Source organism: Sabethes cyaneus, chromosome 2, assembly GCF_943734655.1.
Source record: "Sabethes cyaneus chromosome 2, idSabCyanKW18_F2, whole genome shotgun sequence".
Lineage (NCBI taxonomy): Eukaryota > Metazoa > Arthropoda > Insecta > Diptera > Culicidae > Sabethes > Sabethes cyaneus.
In genome coordinates this window covers 19,122,670-19,136,781 of record NC_071354.1, presented here as the reverse complement: position 1 = coordinate 19,136,781, position 14,112 = coordinate 19,122,670, and the positions used below count along the sequence as shown (strand labels likewise).

The window sequence follows — 14,112 nt, the reverse complement described above, 5'->3', positions numbered from 1 at the left end:
GAAACTTGCCCAGTATTCAGTCTTACATTGTTCGCCCCAAACGCTCCTCTGCTTTAATAAAAAAAAATAGCTGCTACAGTTCTTGGGGCTTTTAGCTCGCACCGTTGAAGAAACACTGTCTTGCTGAATCTGCAGAAAAGTATACTGGTTAGATTCCAGAGATGTTCTCTGCCTGATCTACTCTGACCCTCGTTTGCTACAGTTCATACCTGGGCCATCGAATTAGTGAGACCGTCGAGATTTCAGAACCACGTGAATGGGTGATGGGAGCCAAGCACGTTGAACTACATCGACGATGCCAATAAGTGAAGCAGCTTACCAGATATATCCTCCGATCATCCATGGTTCAAAGGAGCCGACTTTCTCTGGGGTGTGGAAGAAAATTTGCCACCAATACCAACCATGCATGAGTGGGTCAACCGATAACGAACTGCGCCCATAATTTCTGGATCATTTCATGCATTGTCGGAACCTGTCATCGATGTTAGCAACTACTTAAGCAGGCAGAGACTTGTCAAAATTACTGCACTTCTTCATCGCTTCGTTTATAACTGTCGCCTCAAGCACGCCATGATAATATTTCGCACGGGACCACTTACAGCCAGTGACCTGCTCATGGCAGAGCACTCGTTTATACGGCTCGCACTTTCGTTGCTTTCCAGAAAATTCGAAATTCGGATTAAAGAACAAGTACCGTTCTGAAAACAAGCTCGCACCAGCACCACTTTTCTAATAGCACACTACCACCACCAAAACCATGAAATCGGTATAAACGAAATACGGCAGAAGTACCACATCGCCTAGTCCGCCGTTCATGGCAGATCTTCCACCATCTCGCCTCGCTGCCTTCTCACGATTGTTCACTCATACGAGAGCGGACTACTTCGGGTCGATCGAGGTCGTCGTAGGGCGAAGAATCGAAAAGCGTTGGGAAATGTTAGCCACCTGCCTGACGGTGCGAGCAATCCACATTGAGGTTGTGTATTCGCTAAGCACAAGTTCAGGCATCATGGCGATCCGCAATTTCACTGCTACCCAAAAGATATACAGTGACCGGGGCGCAAACTTCGTGGTTGCAAATCGTGAGCTGGGGCAGCTCAAGGAAGCCATCAATCAACGCACCAATGTCGCTGCCATGGGCGGTAGCTGGGAGCGACTCATCCGCACCGCTAAAAATAACCTCATGGCAGTCTGCTCCACGAGATGGTCATCTGATGAGGTCCTTCGCAACCTGCCATCGGAAATAGAAAATACTGTCAACACACGTGCCGATGGATGAGGACTCGGGCACTGACGCCGAATGATTTTTTACTCGGTTCGTCTTACAGCTCGAAACCTCTTAGTATTCTCGATGACAGTTGTGCCATCGTCCGACAGAATTGATGCACGTCGCAGGTTCTAGCGAACCAGTTTTGGAAACGCTGGGTATCGAACTACCTGTCAGAACTTACTCGCCGAACTAAGAGATTTTGTCACTCAAAACCGATTGCTGTGAGCGACATAGTTGTCATTACCGATAATAGCATGCCCCGTAACTGCCGAAGGGGAAGATCATCAGTACTAAGTTCAGCAAGTAATGCATCGCAGCATGCGAAGATCTTACGATTTCAATAATATAGCTCTAAGACAGCGTTTCCCAAATGGGGGTTCGCGAACCCCCGGGGGTACGCCAAAATTTCAATTCGCTGCAGAGTAGTATAGGGAATTTCGCCAAGGGGTTCGCGAACCAAAATAGGTTGGGAACCGCTGCTCTAAGATGTTTTACATACAAGAGTCATAGTCTGAAACTGAAACAAATAGTTTTTATGCTCACATTGGGTTTTATCTGAATAAAAATATTAGCTTCATTGTGCTGATTCTAAAGATGAGCAAAGTAGCTCTTTTGTGTGAGTGGCTCTGAACCGTCCACTATCTGCCGCGAATCGATTCAAATGAGAGGCACGTTGATATCGCGACGAGCAATCGAATCGAGCATTCGAATCAAGCTGTCCAGTCGAGTTAAACTGTCAAATCGAGCAGTTAAATCGAGTATTGTGGTCGAGTAGTTACAAATTGAGCATTCGGGTCGAGCAGCCGATTCGATTAATCGAATCGAGTAGTCGAGTCGAGCAGTTCAGTCAAGCGGTTAAAGCAGTTAAAGCGGTTAAAGCAGTTGAGTCGAGTAGTTGAATCGAGCAGTTGAGTCGAACAGTTGAATCGAGTAGTCTAGTCGAGCAGTTGAGTCGAGTAGTTGAATCAAGCAGTCCAGCTGAGCAGTCCAGTCGAACAACCAAGTCGAGTAGTCTAGTCGACCAGTCTAGTCGAGCAGTCTAGTCGACCAGTCCAGTCGAGCAGTCTAGTCGACCAGTCCAGTCGAGCAGTCTAGTCGACCAGTCCAGTCGAGCAGTTTAGCAGTCGACCAGTGAGGCGACTGAGAATAGAACCCATTACTATGAAAGCATGACGAGCTGTCAGGGGCCTGTTTTTAGTTATCGATAAGCCTCTTATGACGTCCTGTCAGAGACATGGTTTTGGCTACAGACAAACCTCTTATATATAGATTAGTTGAGCCCGAATCTTACGATACGGAAAATATAAATGTCTGTTCAGGATTCAGAAAACTGCGGATACATTCCATTGGCCAGTGGTGGCGTAGACGTTCTTTGTATTAGTTCTTTGAGTTCTTATATTGCATAATATAGCTCTAAGATGTTGTATATAAAAGGGTCATAGCCGGAAACTGAAACAATTAGTTTTTTGGTCGAATTGGATTTTATTTAACTGAATAAAAATATCTCCACTGTGCTGATTCTATAGGTGGGCAATATGGCTCTTTTGTGTGAGTGGCTCTGAACCATCTGCCGCAAACCGATTCATATGGTCGGTGGTAAATCAGACCGGACCAGGGGTGACATTCCGATTCTCGTTTCGAGTGATTTTGGTTCGAGACGCCCATTTGTTTAACGTGGTCGAAGCGAACCAAAGTTACTCGCAACGAGATGCGCAATGTCACCCCAGGTCGTGCAGTCGAGTGGAACCGTCAAGTCGAACAGACTAATCGAGCAGTTGAATCAAGCTGTGCAGTCAAGCAATCCGGTCGAGCAATCGAGTCGAGCAGCTGAATCGAGTGGTCGAGTCGAGTAGTCAAGTCGAGCAGTGAAACCGAGCAGTCATCGAGTAGTTTAATCGAGGTGTTAAGTCGAGCTGTCTAGTCGAGCAGTTGAATCGAGTAGTCTAGTCGAGCAGTCGAATCGAATAGTTTAGTCAAGCAGTCGGGTCAAGCGGTTAAGTCGAACAGTTGAGTCGAGTAGTCCTGTCAAACAGTTTATTCGAGCAGTTGAGTCGAGTAGTCCAGTTGAGCAGTTGAGTCGTGTAGTTCAGTCGAGCAGATAAGTCAAGCTGTCGAATCAAACAAAAGTCAAGCAGTTGAGTCGAGCAGTGAAATCGAACAGTCTAGTCGACCAGTTAAATCAAGCTGTCCAGTCAAGCAATCGAGCAGTTGAGTCGTGCAGTCGAGTTGGGCAGTTGAACCGAGCGGTCCAGTCGAGCAGTTTAATCGATCAGTTAAGTTGAATAGTCCAGTCGAGCAGCTAAATCGAGTAACCTAGTCGAGCAGTTAAGTCTAACAGTTGAGTTTAGCAGCTCAATCAAGTAGTCCAGTCGAGCAATTGAATCGAGCAGTTAAGTCGAGCTGTCGAATCAAACAGTTAAGTCAAGCAGTTGAGTCGAGCAGTCGGGTTGAGTGGTTAAGTCGAGCAGTCTAGTTGAGCTGTTGAATCAAGCTGTCCGTTGAGTCTAGCAATCGAATCGAGTAGTCTAATCGAGCAGTTGAATCGAGTAATTGGGTTGAGCAGTTGAGTCGAGTAGCCGATTCGAATAGTCAAATAGAGTAGTTGAGTCAAGCAGTTCATTCGAGCAGTCGAGTCGAGCAGGTGAGTTGAGTAGTCCAGTCGAGTAGTGCAATCAATCAGTTGAGTAGAGCGTCGAATCGTGCAGTTAAGTCGAGCAGTCGGGTCAAGTAGTAAGTCAAGCAAATGTGTCAAGCAGTCGAATCGAGTAGTTAAGTCGAGTAGTCCACTCGAGAAGTTAAATCGAGCTGTTCAGTCAACCAGTCAAGTCGATCTGTCCAATCAAGCAGTTGAGTCGAGCAGTCGAATCGAACATTTCAGTCGAACAGTTCAGTTAAGCAGTCCAGTCAAGCAATTAAACCGAGCAGTCTAATCGACCAGTCCAGTCGAGCAGTCTAGTCAACTAGTTGAGCAATCGAGCAGTCCAGCAGTCGACCAGTGAGGTGACTGAGAATACAACCCATTACTACTACAGCATGACGTCCTTTCAGGGACCTGTTTTTAATTACCGATAAGCCTCTTATGACGTCCTGTCAGAGACCTGGTTTTCGGTACAGACATAAGCCTCTTATATAAATAAATTCTAGTGCTATCTCTAATTTGCAATCCCAACTTAACCCATTATGACCCAGCGTATGATATATCATACCTCGTCTTCAAAACCTGTTTACTGCTGAATTTCAATAGTTAGCATTGTTAATATATCACTACAAGAGAGATAAGACATCAATCAGATGTGTTTGTGATATAATTTGTCAGTTTTTGTCATTTCATCTGTATTTTCAGCAGTGCAAAGTTGTGACAAATGGCGGAAAAAAAGTTGAAAAAATGGCGAAAAAATTTTTGTCTCCAAAACGCATGGAAAAGTCTACATTTAGTGACGAAACATTACCTGACATGTAAATTAGTATTTATATGTAAATTCTATCACAAAATTCGGTAAGAAATCTGGAAAAAACTTTGTAATTTGTTTGTTTGAAACAGAGCCTATAAAATATTTAACCTGCGATATTTTGGCCTTGAAAGCATTCCAAATGATGATTTTGCGTTTCCCGATACATTCGAGCCATAATATAATAGATTACAGAGTTTCACTTCATTTGGTCCAAATTTAGGTATACCCGGGTCATAATGGGTTAAATTTCCTAAGTAGTTTCATTTAGGTAGGCCACGATACCGAGTCTCGTGATGGGGCTACCATCTTTAGTTCCGAATCATCATGTCTCTTTATTCAGCCGCCCGCTCTGGATCAAACGCTATCGTAAGCCGCTCCTAACCTGGAATACAACCGCGTACATGGTTGAGGAATCATCAAGCCATCAAGAGCCGTTTCTGACATGGGAATAGACGCTCAAGGCTGGCAAGCCGATTTCTCGTTACTCTCTCAACATCCGCACGAGTTCCTCTTTCCCTGTCGGTATACGACCTTAGTTTTCATCGTGGTTGGTTACCTGAACCCCGCCAGGATTGCTCGTATTCCGGCCGATACCATGAGGAGGTAGGTGCGATTGCTAAATTGGAAAAACTCGATGTCAGTAACAGTGAGTTTTGATGGTTCAATTCCTATCTCGTAGGTCGTAAACTGATTGTGACAGTTAAAGGTGTTCAATCAAATGCATTTCGGGACACGCCTGGAATCCCATGGGGTAGTAATTTGGGACCGTTGTTCTTCAGGTCAACCACGTTCCTAAAGATCCTCGTTGATCCTACGCCGACGATCTGAAGATTTTCTAGGGGATTCGATTGAAGGTTGATGCAATATGCCTTTAACGAGAGCTTGACACCTTTATGGATTGGTGCAACTTGAGCTGTTCTTAAAACGCCGACTTAAACGCCCGTCCAACCCAGTCGAGGCTACGTAGGCTACGTTAACCATAGTCGCCCCGACGTCGATAGAAGTTGAGTCTTCCTGCTTTCGGATTCAAGTAGGCACCCATGGTTTGGTGACGTTATACCGTCTGACGTGTCTTTAAGTTCTAGTGGCGTCACCTTTTTGCCGTATTCGAAACATACCCTGCTCACGCAAAGTACGCGTATCAATTTATTATCAAAATGTGTGGGGATTGCGATCAAAAGTAGATAACTTTTTCATTGCAGTGGCGGAATAGAACTCTGGCAGGATTGTTTTCACTATAACGTGTCTCGGTTAGAAATTTTGGTTGATTGTAATCAATCGGGTTTCGTTTGAAATTTTTCCGCACATACACTTCCGGTTAGATAGTTTGTAATTGAATCCTTTGCGCTAAACTGCAAGGTATAGAGGCTGATCGTCTAGAGACTCATAGAAAGCATTTGGACATTTCCTAAAATCAGTACAAAGTGCAACCCTAAGTACTCGTTTTACAATCAGAATCAGCAACTCTCAAACACCTTATCCTTAGCTTTGCTTCAAATATTCATCCTCCATCTACAGCTCCTGAAGTCCACATTTGACTATTGTTCACTAAAAGCCCCTGTCATTTGCTAAGCTAATGACCATAACAACCCTCATCAGTTTTATCATTAATCCACAAACTTTTCAACTACTACAAAAGTCACATCTATCCAGAATGTCGTTTTTTTCCATCTCAAATTTGCCCTTTTCTCAGCCACAAAACTCGTTAGTGGAAAATCACTCACCCGCTCACCAAGCGCTCAAAGTTTCAGCTTCCATCAAGCTTGCTGTTGTTTTAGGTACCATTTTGCAGCAGCAGCTGCTGCTGCTATCGGGCCGTGAAAATACATTTTCATCTTTTATCGGCATCACCTGAGCTGACTGTAGCGGCCCAGTCAGAGAGCTCGAAGGAAAGACAGTAGCAGTACAATAAATTGAGTTAGTTCTTTCTGACACGGAAAGCTTTTAGAAATGATTAATTAAATTCCGCTGCAAGAGCTTAAGCCATAAAGCTGAACACCGGATGCTGCCTAGTTCTCCCGGGACGGGGGCAGATGCGGTTCCTTCCATCAGCAGCAAGCAAGTATGAAGCAACTTTTATATTTTCAGCACGGTTAGTTGCTTTTTACAGTTTGTTTGCTACCCCTTGGAATGTGAAGAAGCAGAGTTCTCATTTTGTCGGTTGCTGTTTTTCTGAGTAAACCGTCCGGCCCCATCCGGCCACGAGTGACATTTGACGCTCGCTCTAATTCAATGTCCTTGTGCTTACGAAATTAGAGAAAAGTTTGTTTTCGGCCAGACTTTTTGCCTGAGTCAAATCATCTAGTACATTTGCTGGATTACAAACGTATTATTTAGTTGGATCAGTTCAGCTGTTCAATTTATCTGAATTTGAAAGATTTCACCAGCAAGGGAAAAGTTTTCCAAATACAAATCTAATTATGTTGATACAGGAAATACTGTTGTCAACATCAGGAATAGCCAAGATACTCCAAAGGAATAATTAAATTCGACGGAAGTTCCTTCTGCATTTCAGCATCCAGGCTCAGTACCACAGTAGCAACGGTCTGGCACTGACTGGTTCCAACGGGTTCCTGCTTGGCTTCGAGGCGGCAGCCGAAGGAATAAAATCGAACCGTACGGTACGTACAACTATCGACGGAAGAATGCGAAAAGTTTTCCTGTTTGCTAGCGTTATTATAGTTGCCGCTTCCTGTCGTCCCGGCGCGTAAGGCACTCGTCCGGGTTGCTCCGGGTTCTGACCGAGGCCGAACTTTATTCTTCTGGAGACGACTTTGTGCTCGTGTGCTTCGAAGCACCATGGCAATGACAGTCCATGCGGCGGAATCAGCTTCCCGGGATTACTTCCGGAACAAAGTTAACCGGTTTTGCATAGTTAAGCTTGATTGGAAATTGTTCCAGCACCAGCAGAGCAGTACGGAGAGGGTGGAGCTAATACAAGCTGCAACGGAATGCATGCGGAAAAATTGCGGTATGCTTCGGAATGAATCATTGCTGGCTGTCAAGTTCGATGATTGTTTTTATTTTCAGTAAAATTTGCTGATTAAATCGTTCTATTGGAATCCTTTATGATAAATATCTTTGTATTGTGGCATAAAGTTTTATTTTCAAACGAAAGTAAAATTGCGTGAAACATAATACCACTGTGTTCAGCGAGTAAATTGCAGGTGAATTCGATAAAATATTCTTCTGTTCAATTGTTATTCATACTTGATGATTATTGCTATCGGCTGCAATAAAAAGTGATGTCATGCGAAATGTGCATAATTTTAACATTGCGGTAGGGCTGTATTTAATTACTCGTGTAACTTTAGAGGCTTGTCTTGTAATTACATGTGTCCTAGCAAATGGAGACAACAAGCTAACTATATTAATTGTGACACTTAACAAGAATGCTTTCAAGCAGAATTAGCAAAGCACATTTCCCTAGACGCGTTCATTGCAACTTGAATACAAATCCTGTTCCATGTTCTGTCAACCAGATACAGTTAATACGTACAATGACAAACACACCGGCAAATAACCAACGCTGTACTGAATAAAACACATTTCAGATTCTGTTTTGCATTCGATTCAGAAACGCTGTTGTGTTGCAAATGTTGGAACCAGAGGCACGCACAATGTTTCCATTTGCCGGATGTTGATTTTTTGTTATGCTACGTCAGTCACAGTTGATAGTGCTGTGCGCAACGAATGACATTCGGAGGAACTCCTAGTTGTTGCTGACTATGTAACAAGTTTTTATTTCTGTCGTAAGAATATCAATTCGTTCTAGATCTAGAGATTCTTTTAGACCGATGCCTGTTTCGTACAGAATAATTATAGAAATTTAGAATAGATGAGAGGATAAGGGGTCACCTGATTCTTTCATACGTATTGCATTGTCATCGGCAGTCTCTTCACAACTTTTTAAAAGTCATTAATAAATGTCATTTTTGTAGATTCAACTCATTGAATTCATTTGGATTGGACATGGAATTGGATTTCGATTGAATTTGGATGTGACTTAGATTGGATTTGGATTGGATTTGAATTGGATTTTTATTGGACTAGGATTGGATCAGGATTGGACTTGGATTGAATTTGGATTAGGATTGGATTTAGATTTGGATTTAGATTCGATTTGGATTGAATTAGTATTGGATTTTGATTAGATTTGGATTGGATTTAGATTGGATTTGGACTGGATTTGGATTGGATTTGGATTGGATTTGGATTGGATTTAGATTTGGATCGGATTTCGATTAGATCTGGATTGGATTTGGATTGAATTTAGGTTTGGATTGGATTTGGATTGAATTTGCAATGAATTTGGATTGGATTTCGATTGGATCTGGATTGGATTTGGATTAAATTTGGATTGGATTTGAATTGGATTTTGATTAAATTTGGATTAGGTTTATAAATCCAATCCAAATCCAGTCCAAATTCAATTGAAATCCAATCCAAATCCAATCGAAATCCAATCCAAATCCTTTACAAATTCAATCCAAATCCATTCCAAATCCAACCCAAATGAACCCAAATCTCATCGAAATCCAATCCAAATCCACCCTATGGATTGGATTTGGGTTGGATTTGGAATGGATTTGAAAAGGATTTGGAATGGATTTGGATTGGATTTGTAATGGATTTGGATTGGATTTGTAATGGATTTGGATTGGTTTTGGATTTGGATTGGATTTCGATTGTATCTGGATAGGATTTGAATTGAATTTGGATTGAATCTGGATTGGTTTTGAATTGGATTTGGATTGGATTTAGATTGGATTTGGTTGGATTTTATTGGATTTGGATTGGATTTGGATTAGATTTGTAATGGATTTGGATATGGATTTGGACTGGATTTCGATTGGATCTGGATTGGATTTGGATTGGATTTTATTTGGATTTGGAATGGATTTGGATTAGGTTTAGATTAGATTTTTATTGGACTAGGATTGGATCAGGATTGGACTTGAATTGAATTTGGATTAGGATTGGATTTAGATTTGGATTTGGATTTAGATTGGATTTGGATTGAATTAGTATTGGATTTTGATTAGATTTGGATTGGATTTGGACTAGATTTGGATTGGATTTGGATTGGATTTGGATTGGATTTGGGTTGGATTTAGATTTAAATTGGATTTGGAATGGATTTGGATTTGGATTTGGTTTGGATTTGGATTGGATTTGGATTGGATTTGGATTGGATTTGGATTGGATTTGGATTGGATTTGGATTGGATTTGGATTGGATTTGGATAGGATTTGGATTGGATTTGGATTGGATTTGGATTGGATTTGGATTGGATTTGGATTGGATTTGGATTGGATTTGGATTGGATTTGGATTGGATTTGGATTGGATTTGGATTGGATTTGGATTGGATTTGGATTGGATTTGGATTGGATTTGGATTGGATTTGGATTGGATTTGGATTGGATTTGGATTGGATTTGGATTGGATTTGGATTGGATTTGGATTGGATTTGGATTGGATTGGATTGGATTGGATTGGATTGGATTGGATTTGGATTGAATTTAGATTGGATTTGGATTGGATTTAGATTTGGATCGGATTTCGATTAGATCTGGATTGGATTTGGATTGAATTTAGGTTTGGATTGGATTTTGATTGAATTTGTAATGGATTTGGATTGCGATTGGATCTGGATTGGATTTGGATTGGATTTTGATTAAATTTGAATTGGATTTGAATTGGATTTTGATTAAATTTGGATTAGTTTTGGATTGGATTTATAAATCCCATCCAAATCCAATCCAAATTTAATCGAAATCCAATTCAAATCCAATCCAAATCCATTACAAATTCAATCCAAATCCATTCCAAATCCAACCCAAATGGATCCAAATCTCATCGAAATCCAATCCCAATCCACCCTATGGATTGGATTTAGGTTGGATTTGGAATGGATTTCGATTAAATGGATTTGGAATGGATTTGGATATGGATTTATAATGGATTTGAATTGGATTTGTAATGGATTAGTAATGGATTTGGATTGAATTTGAATTTGGATTGGATTTCGATTGGATCTGGATTGGATTTGGATTGGATTTGGATTGAATCTGGATTGGCTTTGAATTGGATTTGGATTGGATTTGGATTAGATTTGTAATGGATTTGGATTTGGATTTGGATTTGGACTAGATTTCGATTGGATCTGGATTGGATTTGGATTGGATTTGAATTGGATTTGGAATGGATTTAGAATGGATTTGGAATGGATTTGGATTGGGTTTGGATTGGATTTGGAATAGTTTTGGATTGGATTTGGATTGGATTCCGATTGGATCTGGATTTGGATTCGATTTCGATTAGATCTGGAGTAGATTTGGATTGGATTTGGATTTGGATTGGATTTGGATTGGATTTGGAATGGATTTGGAATGGATTTGGATTGGAATTGGATTGGATTTGGATTTGGAATGGATTTGGTTTAGATTTAGATTGGATTTGCATTGGACTTGGATTGAATTTGGATCGGATTTCGGTTAGATATGGGTTGGATTTGGATTGCACTTAGGTTTAGATTGGATTTGGATTTGATTTAGAATGGATTTGGATCGGATTTCGATTAGATCTGGATTGGATTTGGATTGGATTTAGGTTTGGATTGGATTTGGATTGGATTTATAATGGATTTGGATTGGATTTGGATTGAATTTGGATTGGATCTGGATTGGATTTGGATTAGATTTGGATTGAATTTGGATTAGATTTGGATTGGATTTGAATTGGATTTGAATTGGATTTAGTAACGATTTGGATTGGATTTGGATAGGATTTGAATTGGATTTGGATGAGATTTGAATTAGAATTAGAGTTAATTAAATTGATTAGATTTAAATTTGATTTGATTTAGATTTGAGTTTGATTTAAGTGAAAGATGGATTTGGATTGGATTGCATAAGGCTTGGATCACGATTGAACTAGGATTAGATTTAAATTGGATTTATGTCGGATTTGGATTGGTTTTGATTAAATTTGATTTGGATTGTATTTGATTTCGATTTCGATTGGACTCATTTTGATTATTAGTTGACCTACGTGATTATTCTATTTTTAATTTTATCTCTACGTCTTAATGTTGTTATGGATATATACCCTCTTAATATGCCATGCTATGTATAATACCAAAGGATGAATGTAAAACATGAACACAATTTCGATATCACAGCATACCAGAACATCGAAACTTAATCGAGTTGATCTGAAGCAAATTATAAAAAATTTCCGATATCAGCTTCGCGCGATAAAGCATTGGTACTGTCCGGATCGAAATCCAACCTACCTGTCCAGTGCGATTGCTACCAGATGCAGTATGGACGCGGTGCAGCACAGCACGTCACTGGAGGTCCACATGTCGCACAGATCCGCTCCCAGTCGCCACTCGTTCGATACCTCGTACACGGCTCCGAGTGGCATCACCAGACAGGCCACCAGCAGATCCGCCACGGCCAACGATAATATCAAGTGGTTGGCAACGCTTTGCAGGTTCCGTTCCAGCAGAATCGCCGCTATAACAAAAACATTTCCTACAATAGAGGGAGAGAGGAAGAGAAATTCGGTTTTAGAAACAGATGGTATTATCGTTGCACGGAATAAATGTGGATTTTAAGCTCTCCGCTTGCATTCTATTCTTCCAAACTAATTTAATGATGTATCAAACACATTGCTTATGCCAGCTGAATAGATCCGTCGCGTTCCCAAATGGATTGAAAAACTATGTAAACAACCGCAATCGGCTGTCATCGAACAACATCGGAAAAGGATCTGGTCTGGCATCGTTTCACGCCAAAGCGACACATTTTCCTGCGCGCGTGCTTTGATTGATTACCGTCCAATTTAAATTCACAAAGTCTGCCGTTCGGATTTTGGGCAAAACCGAGAGCCATCCATCTTTGTCGTCGGTTCGCTTGTCCCATACGGCCGGCTGGGTTGGTCGTCCGTCCGTCCCGCCGGTCGGTTTGGAACTACATACCTATACCTACTTAGTACAGTGTTGATGATGACGGTGTTGATCTAATGTGAGTGTGCTGTGCTCGTGCTGGATGGAGCCGAAATTAATCAAAACATTAACCAGCCTGGCAGTAATTTATCTACTGTGTCGAGAATGCGACGAGCAGACCAGACCGGACGGATGGACAAGGACAAACCGGTGTGGTGCCGTCACAGACGGGACAGTTTATTTGATGACTTTATTATCACCGAAAACAGCAGCCCCAATACTGACGGATGAAGTCGTTGTGCTATGATGAATCGACCGGTTACAGAGAAAAACAGTGCCGGTATTGAATTGGTACCCAGTTGGTTGGTAAATATATTCACGGAAGTCGGCACATCGATCCGGAACGACTTTAATTTAGGGTAGAGAATCTATTTTAAGCAGTCTAAGCGGATCACTGATTGTTTTACCTTATTATAAGCGTTGGGTTGACTAAGTAGGGAATATCAGCACTCCAATCTTCTTGTTAATTTTAGTTCTTCAAGTTGTTAATAATGGAAGTCACTATTGAAGTGCCGAAACTAATTTTAATCAGGCGGAATACATTTTGATCACCATGGTGCCTTCTTAAGCAGTCTTGAATTATACTAATGCATAGCAAACTCAATAAGGAAAAAATAATTATGGACATATGAACCACTTTTTCACCATTGGAAATTTCAGTAAATTTAAGCGTGTAGGGTGCTATATCTCTGCATATTAGCGTTGGTAAGAGGAAATGCTTATTAACTTAGGGACTATTGGTTCGTTTAATTATGCCTAATTATTTTTATACATTATCCATCTAGCTTCCTCCATCTACTAACAACAATTCCTTTTCCGAAATACTTGTGAAGATGCAGAGGATTCCCTGGTCTTTAGTAGCAACAAGTACAAGTAGAGTAACATTCCTTCCCATCCCACCAGGACCCGCATTCGGACGTGGCTGGCGTCGGTATTGATCAGCATGCAGGGACCTGATAAGGATGCACAATGAGGAATAGCATGCTGTCCCAAGTCGCAGTGCTTTTTCCAGCCATCATTTTGCAATTTTCATCGGTCCTGGTCAATAACGGAGTAGCAGCTATGCTATGATTATGCTTCTGCTGATTGGAAATTTCAGTTATTAATTATTATTATTCTTCATTTAAGAGGTTTTCAGCCTGCGACTTTGGTCTGTATACATATCGAAATTTGCCAGTTCACCCAATCAAGCATTCTTCGCGACAGACACTTTCTCCCTTTCCAAAAAAGACAGTTAATACAGTGTTTGTGTGAATTGCGTCTACTGTCACTGGCGTACTTAGACTCAGGCACACTGGGGCACGTGCCTCATCTTATCTATGAAATTTAATCTAAAACAAAATAATTTTTATAACTTAGCAGTCAGCTTACGAA

General features: G+C 41.1%; 1 protein-coding gene across 1 annotated transcript in view; it reads right to left on the bottom strand.

Moving 5' to 3' along the window:
• LOC128735166 (5-hydroxytryptamine receptor-like) overlaps nt 1-14,112 on the bottom strand; it is a 64,051-nt gene that overhangs the window by 30,030 nt on the left and 19,909 nt on the right. The window contains exon 2 of the mRNA XM_053829661.1: nt 12,022-12,265. Within this exon, the coding sequence (XP_053685636.1) occupies nt 12,022-12,265 (244 nt within the window). The remainder of the gene's footprint in view (nt 1-12,021; nt 12,266-14,112) is intronic.